The sequence below is a fragment of the Ciona robusta genome, chromosome 8 (assembly GCF_009617815.1).
Source record: "Ciona robusta chromosome 8, ASM961781v2".
NCBI classification, from domain to species: Eukaryota; Metazoa; Chordata; class Ascidiacea; order Phlebobranchia; family Cionidae; genus Ciona; species Ciona robusta.
This window is the reverse complement of record NC_143242.1, coordinates 4,369,299-4,391,133: the sequence shown is the minus strand read 5'-3', so window position 1 is coordinate 4,391,133 and position 21,835 is coordinate 4,369,299. Positions and strand designations below refer to the sequence as shown.

Here is a 21,835-nt window from a genome sequence, read left to right as displayed (position 1 = left end):
TGTATGGTGGTTGTATAGGCATACCGCTAGGAACGCGTTTGATTACAATTTGCATTAATTAATGAGGTTCCGTATATTTGATTACTATGAGTCTAATGTGACTCATATATATTTTCAATAAATATGTGTATAATGCGAGTCTTTATGTGACCAAGTATGTTGCTATAAGTTACAAGTGTGAATGTCTTAGAACTATTTAAGAAATCTGTGTATAACCTTTAGAGAAATTTTGAAACTTGAATTAAAGTTTTGTGCCCATTGCTTTATTTTATAAATAACTAACAATGTACATTGCGTAACAAGCATTCAGTATGGTAGGGTTGGTACTTAAACTTAGTTATTCTTTCTGTTTAACTAAAACATAATTTTTTTTATATGATACAAACCATACATACAACGATACAAACACTTACAAATTTAAAACATTATTTCTTTTTTACACAACGTATCAACCTTGTATTTAAGTTGTACTGTTGCTTTATAAGCATTTAGGGAAAATGGATTATTGTACTATGCTCTTTAGCGTAACGTGAAGGTATAGATTAGAGGTTTTGAAGTAGGACGTGTAGTAATATTTATAACTTATATGAGAAGTTACTATGGAAAATCAATTTTTTGATGAAACGTAAATTTATACCAAAATAATTTGTGATTGTGACTTATGCGACAATTGTTATTAGGGTTTGTAGTACTATTTATCATAACACTGAATAGGTAGTCTTCAAATCTTAGTTTGTATGGTTAGGTGAGTGTTTTATCAAGTTTGTTCCAGAAGTTTGTCCATGTTCTGTCATTATCTTGTGCCTTGGGTGCTTGGATGGCAGTAATGGCTGATAATATTGTTGTCACGCTACCTGCGTATTGTTCATCTCTTGTAACATCCTTCAATATAAATATATATATAAGTAACTATTAAGCTGCATATCTGCATATTTGGAAGCAACTGTTTAGCTACTAACAATCAGACTGACTAAATGAGCCCTTACGAGGTACCTGAGTATCACTTAAAACTTATAATGCATTTGTATCTGTAGTAAAACTTATGTTGCATTTTATATAGGTATAATTTATGAATTTGTATCCATAGAGTAGCACTGTTCATTATTTATGTAAAAGTATGTTTTTTAATACTAGTGGTGAAGTTTAGGATAACTTAACGAACATGCCTTCATAATAGACAGATAATAAGGGGAGTTTTTACGGGTCGTGTATGGCCTAAATCTGTAGTCTCATCCATATAGAATAAGATGCCTGTAAGCGAGGTTTGTTTTAACTTTAGATTGGTCTATTTAGTTTAAACCTTACCTCAAGCAGTATAGGAACCAGTAGCCTCCCTCTTCGCTTAGCATGAAGTTCTGTCAATGCGATCTGTACTTCATATTGACACCATGCACTACTTGCGTATTTCCTTGACACCACTAATACCATACGTCGAGATGTGCTGATGCATTCAACTATGTTGTCAGCTATTCCTCGACCAGGGGTGAAATCACGCTCGTGAATGCACATTTTTCTCTCACGCTTTTCTTCCATTTCCTAAACATAGAAAACTTAGTTACTTCAGATTTCAAAAACTGTGTAACATGTGTGATGTCTGGTGTGAGAAGAAGTGTTTAAAAACAGGTCCTAGTGTAATAAAAAAAGTCTTGTTTCTTATTATGCCGTGTTTCCAGGTTTGCTTTTCTTATATCTTACCTCCAGCATTTTATAAACAAATTCCACATCATCGGAATCACTGACATAAGATACAAATGCATCATATTCATAAGTAACTGGTGCCACACCGACCCCAGTCTCGGGGTCTCCTTCATTCATTGCTTCTTTCTCCAGTAAATCTTTAAAACCTTGAACAATATCTCGTCTCTCTTGTTTCTTGCGTTTCTGTTATGTAGGAATATTCATCATTGTAGGGTAAAATTCTCTTTGTGTTTTCAGTACTTTGATTTTCAATCTCATTTTTTAAATGAAATTAAAATATAATTTATGTTAGGTTAATGCCCCATAACATAGGGTAGAAAAAGGTTAAACTATGCATGTAAAGTGAAACCATACACCTCATGCACACTGCCAAATCATACATCTTATGCACACTGTCAAATTATACACCTCATATCCACCGTCAAACCATACACTTTAATCACACTTTCAAGACTGTCAGACCATTCACTTCATGCATGGTATTAAACCATACAGCTCATGCACATTGTCAAACTATTCACCTCATACCCACTGTCAGACCATTCACTCCATACCCACTGTCAGACCATTCACCCCATGCACACTGTCAGACCATTCACCTCATGCACACTGTCAAAGAATTCCTTACACATTATCAATCAACCTTATACACCTAGTACCAGCATTACCTTCTTACCTTATACAGATAAATATTCACAATTATGATGATGATGATTAAAAGTGCAGTGAATCCTCCCACCAACCCTCCAATTAGAGAAAGGTTTACAACTGGACAATATTCCGATTCACTCAAGTTTATAATATATCTCCCTTCAAAACGTTTAGGGGTAAAGCAAATCAAGTCCTGTAAATACAAAATAAACCGCTGTAGTTAAAAAAAAAACAGGGTAAAAAAAACATAATTGATCAATATGTCATTAACAAATCAAATTGTTGTTTGTTCTGCTATAATGTGAGACATTATTAGTGTTTGCAGTAAAGTGACTTGGCCAAGGAAAAGAACAGTTGCTCTGTTTGTCCACATGATCATGCATTATCACAGAAACACTATACCTTTAAATCATGTGTAGAAAGATTTTGTTCATTTTTCTCATTAGTTTGAATCCATGTTATTAGTGGTCTGAGTTTGCAGTTGCATTCTAAGGGATTTCCTCTCAGAAGCACGCTTGTTACAGCCAGGAATATGCTCACCTCTTGTGTTTGTATTGTGCTGTTGGGAGAATTTCAAGATTCATTATCAAAGACTAAATATGTATGTCAAGTTTCTTTATATTGAGAATTATTATTTAGCTGAGGTCCCATGCTGTGGCACAATTTAAACTGAGAGATGGCATACGAGTCTAGGGCTTATCCTGCTAAGTCACCTAGCCCAGTGGTCACTCGGTTTAACCACCTTGGATGTTGGAATAATTGTCAACTCTAGACTAAATTCCAGGTTTAATAGCTTTTTTCACACTGTAGGACCTCGTTCACGTAGAATATGTCAGTAGTGGTATTTTTTCACTTATGTAAAATGTACCTGAATGAATTATTTCTTAGGTCAAGCTGTTTTAAGTTTGGTAGATAATATGTGATGAGTGTAGTAGCTGGTAGTGTGGATATTTTGTTTCTGGATAAGTTGATATTCTCAATACTTCTTGGCAAGCCTTGCAGTGGTATGCTTGTCAATTTATTGCCTAGAAGTATGAATAGATTACTAAGACAGAATGGCTTAAAGGGGCATACCAACGAAAAATCAAAATTTGTATATAGGTAGAGTCGTAGAGATGCTTAAATGTAATCTAAAGGTCCCAGCAATCACCGTTTTTCGGGTTGTTAGATTTTTGAAACTCTGGTCACATTTTAGCATATCTACCTATATACAAATATTGTTTGTTCATTGGTATGTCCTTTAATATAGCACCCTTGGTGTTAAGATTATTGGTCAACTCAGGCGTACATTCCTGTTGCCCTCATGCCTGGTAATTTTGCATTATTAAAAACATTGGTACAGAAAATGTATTCGCTTCAAAGCAAGTGTCATCACAGCATGTCTACATCAGTTATATGTATTTCCTTTCAGAGAAATGAACTAACAATATGTTCATGGGCTGTGTCGCCATAATACTGATATATTACTTTTCAATGACTAATATCATATATACCCAATACAAAATTCTACCTGTAAGATTTAATGTTGTCAGCCTTGTGAGTTGCGTTAAACTTATTTTTTCATTCTCAAGTTGTAGATTACTTAAATCTAATGTCAACCAGTATGTGTTTCTTGGTATAGTTGGCAACACATTAAAACGTGTGCGGTTTATTGACTGTGGGGAAAAGAGTCAATGAATGTTAAGCAATACATATGTTAATGTTAAGTAGTTTGAACTGTGTTTAACTCTCATGGTATCTTGCCACAGTTGGTTTAATTAAGAAAATATCTTTGTTACATTATTATATGAAAATATCAGTAGACAGTACATGTACTTCGAAACTAATCTATTTTATCTGAATATTTGTAGTGAGTCAAAAGTTTAAGAGTTAAATAAAAAAGATTTAAAACTTCAAGCATGAAGACTGGTTTAAAACTGGGAAAATTTTTTTTGTTATTTTTCAAATTTGTCTTGAATAAGTTTTGTCCTACCTGTTGAGTTGTGTATGAACAATCTAAGTTGCCTTGCCTGTGCGTACAAACTCTTGGAATGCAGTTGTATTCATAACTGTAAAATAAATGCCATATTACTTATATAGTGGGTTGGGGCAAGACGATAAGTTTTCATTTCTGTTCTGTTAAATCATTGCATTTAAGATCAACAAAGAATATTTACAGAATTATATAACCATAATTTTACAGTTCTTAAGAGAGAGTTGTTAATTCTTAAAAACTCAATTAGAAAATATGGTAATGGTATACTGCATGCTATTGCTAACAGTATTTATCTTACCCCACAGGGCCATTAACTAGGAAATATGGGATATCATATGCAAATTGCCAACAAATACCCACGGTATCCATTCTACCCCAAAGTACAATATAATACTATTTTTAAGTGCTTGTATCAAATAACAACACTCACTAATAAGCTCCAAATATTGTAGTTATTCTTTGGTTTCGTCTGTTTGGTGGTTCCACACATAAAGGTTCTAGGTATCTTTGTATACTAGTATAGTGGTATGTTGTTTCTGCTTGTATGTACCACAGAGATAAAGACTGCATGGAGCAATCACATTCCTAAGGATTTAAAATGTAATATCTGTATCTGTATATGTATGATATAGACTTTAGTAGTCTCTCGCTGGCTATTTTTCTGTTGGTTTAATAGAATATTGATATTCATTGATATATGCTAATTCTGAATATATCTCTGGTAATGTATGTCTATTATTGAGGGTTTGTAGACTGTATTAGTGGTATAAAAGATGGCAGTAGCACCCTTGGTAATGGGGTAATGGGGTAATAGACCTGCATTAGATCTTAAATTTGTCTCACCAAAGACCTCGGAGATTATCTTCTATTCTCATATATTCTGTTATAGAATAAATTCTCTATTATTTAGTGCAATTACAATTTTAAAGTTAGCCATGTATGTATGATAATCATATTTTAACCTAATATTAACAGTCATAATGTATTTTTCTTACCATTGGGTTATTATCCAAAGCTAACCACCTTAAAGATACCATACGTTGTAGTTGGTAATCATACAATATCTTGATTAAGTTTCCAGACAAGTAAAGTTGTTTTAAATTGACAAGCTGATCTAAAGTACTTTGGTCCTCTTCAGTTATTGCTGTGATTTTGTTGTAAGAGAGGTAAATTACCAACAAGGATGAAGGCAAACCACGTGGAAATCTTGTTATTCCATTGCTTTCCAAGTTTAACCTGAGGATTTTGTTTGTGTATATAAGTTGTCAGTTCTATGTATTTTATTCTGTTATATGAGAGGTCCTTCGGCGTGGCACACGTTTGAGATTTAGACCAGAGTTTGCTGGTTCTATGGGAGGTCCAGCAGTGTGGCACACATTTGAGATTTAGACCAGAGTTTTCCTGGTACCCATACACCCAAGGTGCTAAAGCCAGGCATAATATATATCATAGGCTATCTAACATTTTTGTACACTATAGTTTTACTATCAAGTCCAGTGCGTGGCTTCATTGATAGTTGCGTGTATCGTACAAAATTTCAATGTCGGACATTTATACCAGTGGGTAGCTTGTGTTGGTCATTGCTTCAACCCAGTAGTCACTAATGAATATTATGGGGTAATCATTGTTTTGATGCCATTTTTATGTTGCCTTCAAGATTTAGCCTAGTATTTTACTTACAAGGTTAATTTATTTTGTAGCTTGAACATATTATCAGGCACCAATGTTAGATTCTTGTTATTTGTGACCAATACAGTAAGTAAGCCTAGGGGGGAAGGCCTAGGTAGTTGTGATAGTGATGCATTCTTGCATTGAAGGTTCTGTACATCATATAAACAATTATGGAATGATGATGCCATGTATGTCATGTAGTGTAATATCTTTTTTAACTCCACTCGTCCAAGGTCTAAAGATTTTTTAAAACGGTTTATTTTTATTAAGGCTAAGGTCTTAGGTATAAGCACTATAAGGTATATACTTTTAGTTGTGAAATAGACTTTTTGGTGGTGTTTGTTTTGATGATAAAGCATATGTCCTTTTAAGATTACTGAACCAAATGCCAGAAAATCTCTTTCACACCTATAAAACACACACCTGTAAGCAATAACACACGAGTATGTATTGTACCAGTCTTAATGGAAGTATTGTTACAATTTTTTATTTTTATTTATAAAACTAAGTCTTTACACAAAAAATCCAAATTTGTAACCGCTATTCTACATGCTCCTACAGCAAGTCACGCAATGGGACCTTGGATTGAACCAAAGATAGCCCAATACTCCAACATTTGCTTAGTTTAGCAAAGCTTGTAGACAGCTTTAGCTTCAAGTTTCCATGAATTTAATCCCCAAACCTTAACTTACCTGTTTGTATTGAAGCACAAAACCCACTAAGTGTGATTCTTAATGTGCTTTGTAACTGTTCCAACCATAACATCATATTAATCAAATTCTGGTTACAAACCCATGGGTTGTTTTGTAGTGAGATAGAGCTACAGTTGACACAGTATTTATAATCAGTTGGTGACCTGATTAACCCAATCTCATTGTTGTTAAGTGTAAGTCTCCTCATGCTAGATGCTGGCAACCCTTGTGGCATGTTTAGTAACCTGGTGGAATGGTTTGAGATTTGAGATTTTAGAATTGTTTGTGTTAGTAATCTGGTGACCTGGCTCTTTTAGGCTGGAAACTGAGGTGCTAAAGCATATGCTGTCAACATTGTCACCCCTGTTTAAAAAATTGAGGTGACAGGCTAATGTTACACATATGAACCAAAATGAAGTAAGTGATGAATAAAACATTTATGGTAATTGTAACTGTTATGTCATCTCTTGTTTAAGAATGCATGTTTTACTTAAACATAATGTGAGCGGTGTCTGCCATATGCCATCTCAATTTTGTTGTGAAAAAAGTTATGCTATATATACTTTCAGTAGTTGGGAGACCCAGGCTTTTATGCTTAAATAATATATAGTAGGGTGGGGGAAGATGGGACATCTTTAGCACATAATATCCAGATATCCTGATCGTATTTTAAACAATTAACAACGGTCTATGGGAGCCGTGAAGATATAGATTTATAAATGTTTGATTGTTCATTGTTAACTGCTAAATGGGACGAGAAAACAAAGTTAAAAGGTGTCCTATCTTCCCCCACCCTACTGTGTGTATCATGCTATGAAAAGGTTCAGTAGCATGGCCTTAAGATGTAAGTTTTATTCTAATTTTTTACAGATACGATAAAAATTTTCAAAATTTGAAAAAGTTGGCTTTAGTTAAAATATGTCTACCTGTTATATGACATGTCCAATTGTCTCAGATTTACTAAGCGTTCCAAAGCATCCCTGTCGCTGTAGCTTATTTGGTTCTCCTTCAAATTCAATTGTTCTAAACTACTGGGAAGGTACTTTGGTATTGATACCAGTTGATTGTTGGATATATACAGTTTTGTCAGGTTGTTAAGTCCTCCCCATACATTGTCGCTCACTGTTCGCATTCTGTTGTAACTGACATCCAATGTTTTTGTGGTTTGTGGAAGGCCAAAAGGTACATCTGTCATTAGATTTCCTCTCATACTTAGGAAATCAACTCTTACTAGATCTTTAAATGTTGTTGGGTCTGTTGTTTCCACTTTACAGTAAATTACGGTCAGATGGTTAATATTCCTTGGCCAGCGTATTGACAGTCTAGGCCATGGTATTTTACATGAAGATATCTGTAGAGTCCTCAATGATAAAGGCATGTTTTTAAACACATGGTTCCCAATGGGCCCTGTCCTTGCATTTTTTATGTACAAGACTTCTAAACTCTCTGGCCATTTCACAAATTCTTGAAGACCAGTTGTGTTTATGTCTTTGTTAAAACTTGTTAAAGGAATATCAATGAGTGACATTGTTGTCACAGAGTTAGGAATACAATGGGGTATGTTGGAGTAGTTCAAGTTTCTAAAGAATAACTTTAACATATTCAGCCTTGGATTTATAATACAAGATCCATTGCTCAACATATTATTACTTATGAACCGAATATGCTCCCCTGTTCTCACTGTAATCACAAGACCATCACACGAGTCTGGAATAAACATACTATATATAACATATGGCCATGTAATTATGTATATGCTGTTGCAGCCAGGTGTAATGTGCAAGAGGTCCTTTGGCAATTGTTTGTTTCGCAAAAGGACTGCCATTTCATTTTAACACTGGTGCCATATTTTATAAACGTTTATCTCAGCTTACGAGTTTTAACTCGATTTTAAGTGATTTTTTCTGTATGGCAGACAATGTGGCCAATAGTGACCAGTTTGGAGCGTTTATAACTCCCTACTTAACAATGTATAACTAAAGGGGACATAAACATTACAAAGTTTTTTTGTGTATATTGATCAGTTTACCTGGTAGCCAATCCCAGTTAAATTCCTCAAGAGGTGTGTATAGCATTTTAAACCTAACCAACTTTGTTGCATTTCTTAAATATTCCAAACCAGCATCTTTTACCAATTCACTCCCTAGAACAATATATGTTTCTTGAGAACAAATATGTTTATCGTTATCCTTGCATATCAACCACAGGGTTACAATAATAAGCTGGCATGTCATTTGTTTCTCTTATTTCATTGCAGTTAAGTAACAAAGTACTAAGGCTGATGTGTGGCAGACTATTTTATTAATGCAGTTATCTAATTGGCACAGTAAAATCCTGCCTTTTAATGCTCAAAATTGAGATTTATCTTTAGAAGGTTAAAGGTAGAACCAAAATTGAGTCCAGTTGAAATATTCTAGACAAATTATTTCTATTTATACTTAGGATTTTTCTAAATGACACTTTGATAAAGTTGATGGTTTGCTTTTGAAGGTTTGCTTACTACATGGGGTAGCCTATTGTAGTTACTATTTTCATTTGTATGGTACGCCATGTGGCCTGGAATTCAGGGCAGTTTTAGTCCATTACCCCAACACCCAGTAACATACTGTTTGTGCATCAATCAAAATATTGGGCACATAGTTGTCTTGTTGGGTCCCTGAGACCAATAGATATTTGAATTTGTGGATTTGAATTAACTTGAATCTAATGTAAAATGCTAAGTATTGCTCACTTACTTGTAATATATATGCTGGTTAGATTATCAAGTGGTAACCTTCTTATATCGACTGCGTTATTGTATGAACAAACTGCATGAATGCCATAGGGAGGTCTTGAGGAAGATATTGGTGTAGAACATCTGTAATATATTTCAAAATGTTAAAGGCTCCGCGTAGCTACGGTTGTTGATGTATGTGTCCTTGCACAGACGCATAACGGCGATTGCTTTAGCCTAGTAGTCACAAATGGGTTGTCTAACATAAATTGGAAGCAACATATATATATACGTTATGTTAAACACATATCTGTATGGCATTTTTAAGAATTACTTTGTGTACCAACGTTTCAACGTCTTAAACAAGTCGCCTTTATTAGGGTGGACAATGTGTTTATATATTCTATTATTTAAAGTTATATTGCATTGGATATGAACAGAGGCCAGAGGTATGCCTAATAATTCTGTGAAACAATTCCCCATATTGGTCAGCAACTGCTCCAGTGCATTGTTTCATTGCATATATTTCAGTGACATGCAAAATGCACCGGTAACTATGACGTCATTAATTACGCGTTGACGTCATAGCGTACGTGTGTTAAAACACGAGTTCCAAGTTTTGCTTGTCGGATGTAATAACAGTTGAATTTATTTTATTTGCGTTCATTCATACCAATGCCACTTGTTTATATTATAAAATACAATGTTATAGGAGTGTTTTTTTAGAAGTTGCTGTTTATTCTATATGGGTGAAGTCCTTGTCGAGGACCTGGGATTTAGGCCGGAGTTCTCCCATTACCCCAACACCCTGGCTGCTTATGTATGTAGTTTATGCGATCAGTGCGACGTTACTTTCAGACTTTTCCATACACTATATGTTGTCGACAAATTCGCGCGTGCGACTCTATTAGAAGGTAATTTGTCGCTTAATACTGCTTATTGTTAGAGTATCACGCTCTTGGATAAACGTATATAACCTATTTGTCCCCTCGTGACGGTGCAACCACAGTCGTTATAACACGGGTACGGGTGTTCTTACATTGCAACGAATGATTAATTGCGACAACACTTTATATTTTCGTGCTTTGAATCAAAATATGTGACGTTATATCCATGACAATAGCCAATATCCTTCCGTGCACAAATTTGCATTAACTTGTTTACGACCATAAACTTAACCCAGACATCCGCATAGTAATATATTCAAGACCGGCTCTGAGTTAAACGTGCCATACAACGGCCGTTTCGATTGGCATAAAAAATATTCATCCAGCTTCCAGAATTTCGGTTAAAATGAAATTTAGTCTTTATATAATGCCTAACGTATAGACACGGAATGGACAACTCTGGCCCAAAATTTCAGGTTTCATGGCATGTCTCATCGATGGTTCCCTGCCCATATTATATACATTAAGTTATACTTATATACTTTTGGAAGATTGGGCCAACTCTGGCCTAAATCCCAGATCCCGTAGCGTACCTCACTAATATGGAATACCCAACACTAAACACCTGTTTCATTAAATACAACCGCCGTGTTTGAACTTTGAACCCAATGACGTCACACTACGAAAACAATACCGACTTGACCTAGATCTTAAACACATAATCCTTATCGCTAGTTGACATAACTTACATAGACTATCGTCCCACTTATAAAGCGCCGTATATCATCATGCAAACTAGGATACACAATATATCGGTTAGGTTCTACGGTAATGCACGCCGTGGGACGTGATATTTGGGGCTGATTTCGCCCATCAATCCATAAATTCTATATGTATTTTATGTGGTTAAGGTCCTATAGACGCAGCCCTTTGATTTAGGCAGAATTTTTCTGTTACCCCGTTAGCTAAGAGAACTTGCCCTTGAAACCTGTAGCCTATTAGTTAGCGCAAGGCATTCTTGCCCCAACCTTTTCTATATACATTAAGCACCGTTAGCAGTGTTAGCACACTGTATCCTGATTGCCTGCTTGCAAAATATATTACCACCGTTACAAACCACTAAACATATAGAAAGAAACATAACTGTCAGATTTAACACCTCGTAGAAACGTTGTGCTATTACGATCATAATTCCACTATCACACGAAGGCTGTTATATATGCGCAATAGTAAGCTATAGCAACTTAAATACATCTAACCCCAACCTACCATATAAGACTATTAAATGCGTTGGCCAAGCAAGTTGGCATCATACAAAGTCTTTACCTGCATCCTGGTATACCCGGGCATAGATTCCCATTTATTTCAACTGCAAAGCAAAGTAATATCGCTAGTAACCTTACGTGGTAGACCATCCTGCTAGCATTCAATCCATTGAATGTCCTTCGAAAGTTTCTATGCTCGTGGGAAATTTCATTTCTTGCTATGACTTCCGCCCTTACTCATTACACGAAGCAAAATACGCAAGTGAGAGTTATTGTTGCTTTGTTTGAATTAGGAAATAACACAATGATATAACACTCGCGGACTGCTGCAACGAACGTGAAACGAGGCTTAGAAAAATGGAAATGAAACAGAATGTACAATTGTCGCTAGTTTAGTTCGAATCTCATTTGTTTCCCGTCGCGCACAACGATCAACACTCTTACTGAACTGGGAACTTTCATTTTCAATACGTCATCACCGTCTACGTCATTCATGACGTCATCCGACGCAGTGATCGACTCCTCGTCGCTGTTGCGTCGTGCGTTGTGCCAACTGCGTCGTATCCGTTCCATTACGTCATTTGCGCTAAGCGGAGAGCCTTCGGTTGGCTCCGCACCGGAAATTGCGTCAACGGCATTGCTCGACCCCGGAGATAGGGGTTGTGGGTCACGTGATACATCTCCGCTCCGCCATTTTATATGCCCCGTGCTGACGAGCTTTTCGGTTATTGCGTCATAAAGGGCTTGTGACGGATTCGGTTCCTTGTTTGTTGGTTGGCTGAGGTTTGGTGTCGTTTCGATTTCTGGAATATTAAACAGCTTAGTAAACAACAGCTGCAAAAACAGGATTTGATGGACTTTTATGTATCCTGAAATGTACTGCACTTTAAAAGAATGAACAAATTAAATATTTCCAAAGTTCCTTTAATAAAAAATCATTTAGTAAATAAGGCCTACAAAAAATAGTAAAATTTACCAATGTATATTTAATAATAGTGGACCCACCATTTCCGGGCACAGAAGAATGTCGTATTGTTGTTGCTTTCCCAGTTCTTCGTAAACTAGCCGGGCGATCGGATGAAAATAATTGTTTAAATGTTTCTCTTAGTTTGTTGATTCCTACTGGGTTGAAACTAAACCTTGGAATCGAATTTTCAGCTGAAAAAAGAAGTTTTATTATTTGTATTTGGTTGTTAAGTTTATCGACAAGTTTAGTTTCCATGGTGTATTGCTTAAATACCCATAGACAATTGGTGGTTATTGGCGACATTTTCAACACATAGGGTGCTACAACCCATTAGATTAGTGACCCCATGGGTTGGAGCAATGTACGTTAAGTGTCATTCCCAAGAATAAACACAAAGTCATCTGTATCGAGCATCAAACCCGGTTACTATGCAAATGCGTAACCAGTAATAAAACTCTTACACAGCATAGAAATCTTAACCAGCATAGAAATCTTAACCAACATAAAAATCTTACACGACATAGAAATCTTACTTGTTTGTAGGGGCCTTCTATAGAAAGGGCCGCTGCATGGTACGAGATCAATATATGTTTTGTAAAGACGTACAAGGCACTTAGGGTCTTCTTTACCCGCATAAATACGCATCTTCTTATTATTTGACATGTTGTAATACCTAAGATTATTTACTTTTTGTTGGTATTTTAACTCCATAATTAGATTTATTTAGCAGTAATTGTTTCATTTTATAAGATTTGGGTCTATAGTAAGATGCCTACCATCCCAACATCCAGGGGGCTACCATCTAGACCCCACAAAGGCAGGTTATAAACCCTTAGCAAAAAAGGTTTTGTTTAAGGGTGAGATCTTCAATGAGGCACTGCTGACACTGTATATTATTACTCCCAACACCCAGGGTATTAGTATCCTAATTTTTAGTTAATAGATAGATGTAAATAGGCCCATCACAATAAACAGTGTTGTTGTTTTACCTTTGATCAGTACGTTTAAATTCCACATATTCCTGCCCTGATGTTGGATCTCTTGAGAAATTAAATTGTTCGACTTTAAGTTCATGATGTTCCTCCATGCTTGTGATCTAAACAAGAACCATTGTTTGGTCATAGAACAAAGTACATGTGATGCTGATACCATACTGGTTAAAATATATAAAAGATAAAAAATATTATTTAAATAAATATAGAACAGGTTAATAACATGAGATATAATATATACAACAAATGTTTCTCTTCTCTATTTACAATTACCATTTTTACCATCCTTTTAGGAAGGGTAATAAATAGTGAAATTGTTGTTTCAAACATGTAAAACTGGCATATATGTTCAACAGGCGTTTTGTATTTGATTTGAATATATTTATGTTTCCTGGCATAAAAAGTTTTAGGTAATAGGCTAAGAAGCTAAACTGACCAGGTTTAAGTTTTTGAGAGTGCTGGAATTGCAATTCAGGATTGAACCAATGTTAAAAATTTGAATTGCAGGAGTTGATACTTTATTTAAACAGCTGCTACATGCAGTAATAAATATTTCTTAGCTTTCATTTGAATCGTTTTGTTTATGTATGGTAAATTGTTTCTGCTGGTTTGTAAAGGAGTGACGCACATGTGTTTTGTGTTCAACAGTTAACACTAAATAAGGAAATTACCTTTAACGTTAAATGAATAGCTCTTTTTTAAAAAAAAAAGAAAATTAAAATATATATTTCTTTTATGAAATTAAAATTTATATTTCTTTTATGAAATTAAAATTTATGTTTTTACAAATAAAATTCTGTTTCTTTATTTATGCTTGCAAAAGTAAGTCTATATATAAACCTGCTATAGAGTATAGACTAACTTTTCCATATACACTGACAGCATATTTCTGTAACAATTAGGAAATACAAAACAAGTAATATAATATTAATATACCATACCTCTAACTCAACACAGTTGTAATAAAACATTGCGTGAAAAAGTCCTTTAGCAGTTGTAGCGTTGAGGTAACCACTCTGCCATAATTGTTCATCATTTAAATTGTCAACTTGGATTCTTTTACCTGTGATTAACAATATACATGGTTAATGTAAAGTTTTGGAACATCGTGTTCAGCCAAGGCAGAAATCTATATAGAATGAATCAATAGGTTGAGGCGTTAAGGTATATCGTAATTTTGCGTGGGAGGGTTCATGTTTCATTCTCTTTTCTCGTCCCATTTGGTAGTAAACAAAGAAAATTTACAGGAATATATAGTCATACTCCATGACTCCAAAATAGCGTGGTTAACTGTATAAATACGATTAGTTGTTAACTGTATAAATACCTTACGGTGTTCATCTTACCCCACGGTAATATATATGCCAAGGGTGTGCAAACCAGTGCTTAAAAATCTTGCCAGTTACCTAAAATGGTCGCCCACCCTTGTTCGAAATTTACGTCATCAAAATGACATCATACTCACCACGCCCGTTGTGAACCTCCTCGCTCAGTTCCCCTGATCTGCTCTTCAGGGCGTCACGAAACTCGGCGAAGGTGCTCGAATATTTATCGAAGAAATTCACCTCCGCCCGACACGAGACTTGCCGCAAATATCGTTGCAAACCCGAAGCAATTTGCATCAAGGTATCGGCAGGATAAGGTTTCTTGTCTTTGCGTCGGACCTGCGATGAAATTCTAGTTACAGATAGACGCAATTCGTTATGCTGATTTTAAAAGTGAGATAGTTACGTTATGCTTATCAGTCGTCATGTTACATTTGCGCTAATATGGAAATATAGGCAAATATATGTAATTCGGGGTTACGTGGAAAATAAAATTCAAGGACCTTGTAGGGTGAGGATGAAGGACTTTAGATATTAGTTAATTTAATTCGACCGTTACCCCATCTTCCTCTTTTATATTCAAATCGGGTTAGGCCCATATACGACAAAGCACGTCAGGCCATTTGAGATGCAGGCAATAGTTGTTCTAATAGTCCAACTGGCCCAACCACATATATCTAACTTGAATGATAGAATGTAACTTGATTTATAATTAACAGTAGTTATTACACTGGTTCCATACACCTCGTGCCAGCTTAGTCGTTACGTAAGTTTGTGGGTGATTTTTATTGTAGTTTAAACAGCCCATTAGTGACCGCTAGCGCTAGGTAGGAGCAATTGCCGTTAAGCGTCTTTCCCAAGGACACATACGCCCACAATGGTGGCAGCGACGAGCCTTGAACCTAACTTACCTCCTTAATAAATCGTGGCAACCAGTAACTCATAACTTCAATATCTGCAACTCGTATATCGACGGGTGCTTCGCTAAATCGTTCAAATTTCGTCTCTGGTTTCCGGTTTCTTGTCATGGCCCAATCCCTCCATACCTATCAAGTTGTCACATTAATATTATAACTCGAAATTGTCACATAAACATTACGACTTCGTATGAGTGCTCCCTTATGGGTTGTCTCAATTGTCAGCCAAACATTGAAAAAAACAAAACAAATTAGTAAAATCCCAAGTTTCGTATGTGGTAACTCGCAAGCGGGCATGAGATGCATGAAATGTATAAAACATGGCACCTATGTTATAACGACTGTTGCTGCCCGTCACGTGAGAGTATTTTTTTTTAAACTTCAATGTTCGTACTAATGTCAGCGGAGAATGCGTATGGTAGAAGTATTGCTAGTAAATTGATAGTGACCGAAAACAAAGTATAAACAAGCCTAATGGTTTCGTATAACTGCAAACGCGTCTCCGTAAAACTTAATAACGTCATTTGCTACTTTTGTAACGTCATTTTTAGTTTTTAATTTTGGTTTGTGAAATTTTAAGTTTGGGCATCAAAAGCAACATCTTTTATTGGCACGGTTGTGTTATTTACAATTTCAGACCTTATTGTAAGAAACACACAACAGTACAAGTTGTACAACATATTCATGGTCTGCATTTTTCGAATTACCACTACTATAAATTTTACAAGGCAATTTTATATTAAAGAAATATTTTACTGATGTGGGCTTCTATAAAATCTTCTCACCCGTTCACAAAGATAATGCTAACAATATACGGCATTCCTCACACGTATTCATGCCCACTACCGTACAAACAACGCCCGTCTATACATCGGGTGTGCTAAAGTATCTTAACCGTAACGTATTTCTATTCCGGCGTAAACGATACTTTGTATATTTTCAAAGAAAGTGCGAAAGTTTTTTGTTTTTTTATTTCTATAAAAGCGAAAATTGGTTCCTTTATTTGCAGAAAAATCGTAACTTGAAAAACATGTTCCTTTTAGTCAACTTTTTATCGAACAGTTAAGTCTTTTAAATTATAGAGTAGGGTGTGGGAAGATGAAACTTAGCACTTGATATCCAAATATCCTAAACGTGTTTTAAACAATTAACAACGGTCTATGGGAGTCGCGGGGATACGGTTTTATAATTCTTTTAATCTGCTTTGTTACTACCAAATTGAATGAAAAAAAAATAGAATGAAAAGGCGACCTATCTTCCCCCACCCTACTATATAAATAACGACTTTCGTGTTTGGGTTCGATTAATAAGCACTAACAGATTAATAAGCACTAACAGATACAACTTTCAGTAAAGTACTTCTAAAAATTACCGAGTTTATTATAAACGTAGTTTTGTAATGCACTGTATCATCGTTGTTTGATTAGTTAAGTATTAAATCCATGTAACTAAGACTGTAATGTATGCGCATAACTTAATATTCCTATATTCTACCACAGGGCATATTTGCCAATCGCGCCACACGGTATATTATGCGTTAATTACAGCGTAATGCAGAACATCTAGAATTATGTGCTGTAGTACATTTACGTTCCGTGAAACGGTCTCATGCATGCCGTGAGACTGTAACTAAGTTTTTTTACACTGATTATTGAAAAGTTCGGAAAGTGTTTTAAAGTTAAAGTAAAAAAGTAAAAACTAATTAATGGAAAAGTTTAGTAATGTGTTTTAAAGCTTATGTTACGCAAACATTTACTAAAAATCCGAGTGTACTCATTAAATTGTTGACCAAGGTCTCAAAATGTGTTTAAAACTAAGATGAAGTTAAAAATTAAAGTATGAGTTTATCTAAATAATGCCTTTTTTATAAATTCGTTAAAAAAAGTTTTTTTTAACCAAGTGTGCCGCAAATAAAAATCTGAGTATGTTTCTAAAAAGTTTGACAACCGCTAAGGTGCAAGGTGTCAACTATCAATCTAACTCTTACACAAGCGCGTCTATACCGCCATGGTGGCTGAACGCACGTCAAAAGACATGACTAACCACGTCTAAAGCACAGACACAGTTGATAAACGACCACAGGATTTAGAGCATGATAAATTACTTTTTTGTTTCGTTGAATTCTTGCCCGTGTTATGTCTGTCGGCTTACCAGTAACGCAACAGACTTAAAACGTGTTTAATTAAAAAATCCTAGTAATTTAGCTAGTCAAATCAGTAGTTACCGGTTCTAATATATATGGGTGAGGTCCTGCGGCAAGGCGCAGCATGGAACCTGAAACTTGGGTCATTACCCCGACACCCATAATGTTACAACACGCACCCCACCAGATAAAGTTCAAACCTTGCTATAACTTACCGGCGCTGGATTCGAACCTAATTTTCATCATAATACACCCAAAGAGCTGACCCGACAGTTTGTACGTGGTAATCATTATATGGTTTATAAGTGTGAAAGATATCTTCGGGCGCTTATTGGTTCTGATCTTAAAGAACTATACATCATATGTGACCCTCTACATATTCTATACGCATATTATATATGATATCTACTATCTACGACCGCATATAAGACCTCTATTATACCTTGATCGCCCAATTATTCTGTCTCATAGTTCGTTCAGGAATCAATCCATTCAGCGCCCCTCCGTTCCCAATCGTGTCCGACCATAAAGACGCCATACTACCAGCGTCTTGTTCGTTCCTTGGTATCATAGATAGATTATTCCATTCACTATCGTCGGCTGCCGACTCCGGGCCGGAGGACCCAGTTTTGGAAAGTCTTGGCTTCTTCTTTTTAACCTCCGAGTCCCCTCCCTTCCGCTGCATGAAGGATCGGTAATGTTCCAAGATACTCGCCGTCTTCTCTTCTTGCTTCTTTTCCGAATTCACTTCCGAGAGGTCCGGGTGTAGTTCCGGATGCTGCTCCGGATGTACCTCCGAATTCGGAAATTCGTCTTTTACGTCACTGAGGACCGCTTTTTGCGGAGTGTTTCTTTTTCTACCGTTTCTTCTCGTCATTTGGCTCAAGTTTAGCGGCCTCATTTCGATTCTGTTCTGCAAGGTCTTATGTTCAGTGACATCACACCTTTCGTCGTTGGTGACGTCAGGGTTGATGACGTCAGAGTTAATGACGTCATCAATACGTAGATCGTGGCCCATTATCTTCATGGGGCCGCAACCGATTCGGTTTTCCGATTCTACAGACATTCGTGCACGGTTAGACAGCTGTGAAAGGAAAGCAAATTAATTATATCCGGTCTTGTTGCTTTTTGTTCCGTTTCCAAAACTTGAGGACGCGTTTAGTTTGGTCCACGAGCATTTTCGTGTCTATAAAGCGTGCTGTCGGTGCTTAGGTTACATAACACCATCACGGTCTAGTTATTAGTGTCAGCTTTTTATCCTAGTCCTTTCTACGCTCTAATATTTGTATTGTATGTTGATCCAAGAGAAATCAGCACTGCCCGATTATGTGTGTGCGTGTGCGCGCTTGCTATTTGTTTATTTCATTTAAACGCGCGTCGAAACGAGTCTGTTTTACAAGTAGAACGAATGTTACAATAGACACCAATAAAAGCCTATTCAGACTCGCGCTATTTCTATACTCTCTCGTTTACCCAACCAAAAGACCACACATAGCTGTACACTTACTTAAATAAATGATGCATACCTCGGTACACCACACTACACGTATGCTGCACACCACTTAGTTTAGCATACAATATACCCATCTAAAGCGGCATTAACCTAGATATACAGCGACTGCCGAATCGTGAGCCACTATCTACCACAAATGTTTATGAATAGTCGATACAGACTACGCCCTCTGCACTTGAAGTTGGTTGCTAACAAAGAAATAACTTCTTCTCCCGCAAAACTATAATAATATCTTTGCCCACTCGTCCGTCTCTGTCTACATTGATTTTTCCTTCTTCGCGGCCAACCGTAGACCCCGGGTTCGTTTCTCTTTCTCTATTCTCCTGAACGCGACGAATTTGCGGGCTGACTTCTTTTCCGAAATGCCTTCGCTTAAAAGTAGGTTATGCGCAAATGCGAACCTATATCTCTATCGTCGAATTAATCCTTTGTTAATAACAGCCAAGCACTCAGGCCTCGCGGCGTATACTCGCAATTGTTTAATTCAGAGCAAACAGACCAACTTTTTTAAGCGGGCTGTTATTTTTTGTTTTGCGTTGCCACTAGATCGTGATTGAACCAGCGCTCTAATATTTATGTTTTGCTTTTATCTGCTAATTGCCTTACATCCGGCAAGCTGTACTGCATTTTGTCTTTCGTGTTATTATTAAAACGTTCATAGATCAAACTACCGTCGTCATAATTGAATAGAACTAAAAAATGACGTCACATAAGTCGTTGTTATAAAAAAGTTAGACATATAAACAGAGACCGTTATTTCGTCACAATTCTATAGCGTCTGCGGTGAATAGCGCGAAGTGCTCTTTTGCGAACGGTTCCAGAACACTTCTCTTTCTTTTCCCCATGTTAGAACATTCTATTCTCACGAAGTTTTTTTGTCGCGCTAATGCCTCAGTATGTTCAATATAAATCGTACCGCTAAGCGCGCTGCTCAGCAAACAGTTATTCATAAAATACTGTTAATATTTAACGTTTAAACTAAAACAATTCTGTAGTTAGGAGCAAATCAACTGATAAAACTGCGCCCATGTTTACCATAGACCGTATGTTTTTCACTAAGCGTGCAAGGCCTGATTTATGGCTTACGTGTTAAACAGTTCCAGCAACCTGGAAATTAAACCACTCATAATAAAACGCTGATGTTGCAAACCAGCTTTAGACTATTTATACTGTAAACATAGCTAATATATTACATACTCACATTAAGGCTACACGTCTTTATGATTCATATTACTCAGTGTATACATATATTGATAAAATATAAATAACACATATGTTTATATACAGTATGTAAATTGATATTGTTATCTGGTATGATGTTTTTCATATAATACACCTTACACACCTCATGCTCACTGTCAAGTTATAGCATGGGTTGTTTTTATACACCAAAAACACATGGTGTATTCATACACCTCATGCTTACTGTTGAGTTATAACATGGGTGTCTTCTTATACACCAGACACATATGGTGTATTCTTACAACTTATGCTCAATGTCAGTTTATAACCTGGGTGTCTTCTTATACACCAGACACACATGGTGTATTCATACCCCCTCATGTTCACCGTCAAGTTATATATACCAGACACACATAGTGTATTTATCACAAAAAGCTAAATTTTAATCCTAACTTAAGAAAACTCTCCCATATGATCCTTTAATATAAGATGTTTATGTTTCAGCATCAGAAGACATGGAACTGGTTCCAATTGAGGGAAATCCCCACCGAGATTTGTGGAAATTAGCATGTTGGACGTTATCAAGCGATGTAATTAAAATTCTTTCAATAATTCACTTGTTAAATAAACCTGTGCTTAACTTAGAATGCATGAACAAATATTATGCAGTAGCTACTGTAGTTACTTTGCACTCTGCTTTGAAATAACTTTGATGTTTGCAAAGCCTATTAATATTATTATTAGGGTGTTAAACACTCAACACATATCATATAGTTTTTGTTTATCATTTAAAATAATTAACCCAGAAATGAGAGGAAAACTAGCAATATATATATAAATGGACAACACACATTTATGGATGTGCATAAATAGCATCAAAGTACTATTTAATAACTATAACAAAAGGTGTTGCCGTAATGGGCCAATCCTGGTCTAAGTCCTAGGACCCATGGCATGCAACATTGCGGGACTTCACCCACATAGATTAGAATAAAAATAAAATAGAAACTGTAATCATCTTAATGTTTACCTTATCTATCTATGTCTTCAATGCATAGATAGCTACAGTGTTTTGTATGTCGTGTTAATTATTTATCATCGTATATAGTTGCATAAGTAAGTTAATAATATTTACAGGAAACATACAACGCTCATGAAAGAGCCATATATGGTGCGCTGTGTGGAAACATGGACGCTGTAAGTCATTATTTTTAAGAAAAAACAATTGTTTGTAAATAGGAAAC

At 35.9% G+C, this 21,835-nt stretch overlaps 3 protein-coding genes across 4 annotated transcripts in view; 1 reads left to right on the top strand and 2 right to left on the bottom strand.

The window, feature by feature from the left end:
• Positions 1-21,835, top strand: part of LOC149732510 (nuclear pore complex protein Nup107-like) — a 31,906-nt gene that overhangs the window by 5,003 nt on the left and 5,068 nt on the right. Inside the window, exons 14-15 of the mRNA XM_089882852.1 lie at positions 21,096-21,181; positions 21,729-21,788. Of these exons, the coding sequence (XP_089738978.1) occupies positions 21,096-21,181; positions 21,729-21,788 (146 nt within the window). The remainder of the gene's footprint in view (positions 1-21,095; positions 21,182-21,728; positions 21,789-21,835) is intronic.
• LOC149732512 (uncharacterized) lies at positions 242-11,748 on the bottom strand. 2 transcript variants are annotated; one of them, XM_089882849.1, is made up of 16 exons: positions 11,614-11,748; positions 9,423-9,544; positions 8,717-8,830; positions 7,614-8,394; positions 6,688-6,932; positions 6,005-6,230; positions 5,320-5,560; positions 4,755-4,909; positions 4,322-4,397; positions 3,860-4,004; positions 3,218-3,374; positions 2,752-2,908; positions 2,375-2,542; positions 1,696-1,881; positions 1,306-1,536; positions 242-882 (listed from the first exon to the last, which is right to left on the bottom strand). In XM_089882849.1, the coding sequence occupies exons 1-16, from the start codon at positions 11,700-11,702 to the stop codon at positions 742-744; spliced, it is 3,234 nt and encodes a 1,077-aa protein (XP_089738975.1). In that variant the 5' UTR covers positions 11,703-11,748; the 3' UTR covers positions 242-741. The 2 variants fall into 2 exon arrangements, with proteins under 2 accessions (XP_089738975.1, XP_089738976.1); XM_089882850.1 differs by having other exon boundaries at positions 11,557-11,697.
• Positions 11,816-20,199, bottom strand: LOC149732511 (uncharacterized). The gene is made up of 8 exons (XM_089882856.1): positions 18,339-20,199; positions 15,748-15,882; positions 14,977-15,175; positions 14,453-14,574; positions 13,509-13,615; positions 13,053-13,192; positions 12,558-12,710; positions 11,816-12,355 (listed from the first exon to the last, which is right to left on the bottom strand). Exons 1-8 carry the CDS (start codon positions 18,960-18,962, stop codon positions 11,940-11,942), a joined length of 1,896 nt encoding a protein of 631 aa, XP_089738982.1. The 5' UTR covers positions 18,963-20,199; the 3' UTR covers positions 11,816-11,939.

What these genes read in the sequence shown, in the direction of transcription:
- LOC149732512 (XM_089882849.1), bottom strand. Translation starts at nt 11,702, where the DNA reads ATGGTCTACCACGTAAGGTTACTAGCGATATTACTTTGCTTTGCAGTT. An exon ending in TAACTGGGATTGGCTACCAG is followed by an intron (nt 8,395 to 8,716) that starts GTAAACTGATCA and finishes TGTTTATTCCAG; the next exon opens with ACTCGTGTGATGGTCTTGTG. An exon ending in GACAACATTAAATCTTACAG is followed by an intron (nt 3,375 to 3,859) that starts GTAGAATTTTGT and finishes TCATACTTCTAG; the next exon opens with GCAATAAATTGACAAGCATA.
- LOC149732511 (XM_089882856.1), bottom strand. Translation starts at nt 18,962, where the DNA reads ATGTCTGTAGAATCGGAAAACCGAATCGGTTGCGGCCCCATGAAGATA. An exon ending in AGAATAATTGGGCGATCAAG is followed by an intron (nt 15,883 to 18,338) that starts GTATAATAGAGG and finishes ACAACTTGATAG; the next exon opens with GTATGGAGGGATTGGGCCAT. An exon ending in TAGAAGGCCCCTACAAACAA is followed by an intron (nt 12,711 to 13,052) that starts GTAAGATTTCTA and finishes TTCTTTTTTCAG; the next exon opens with CTGAAAATTCGATTCCAAGG.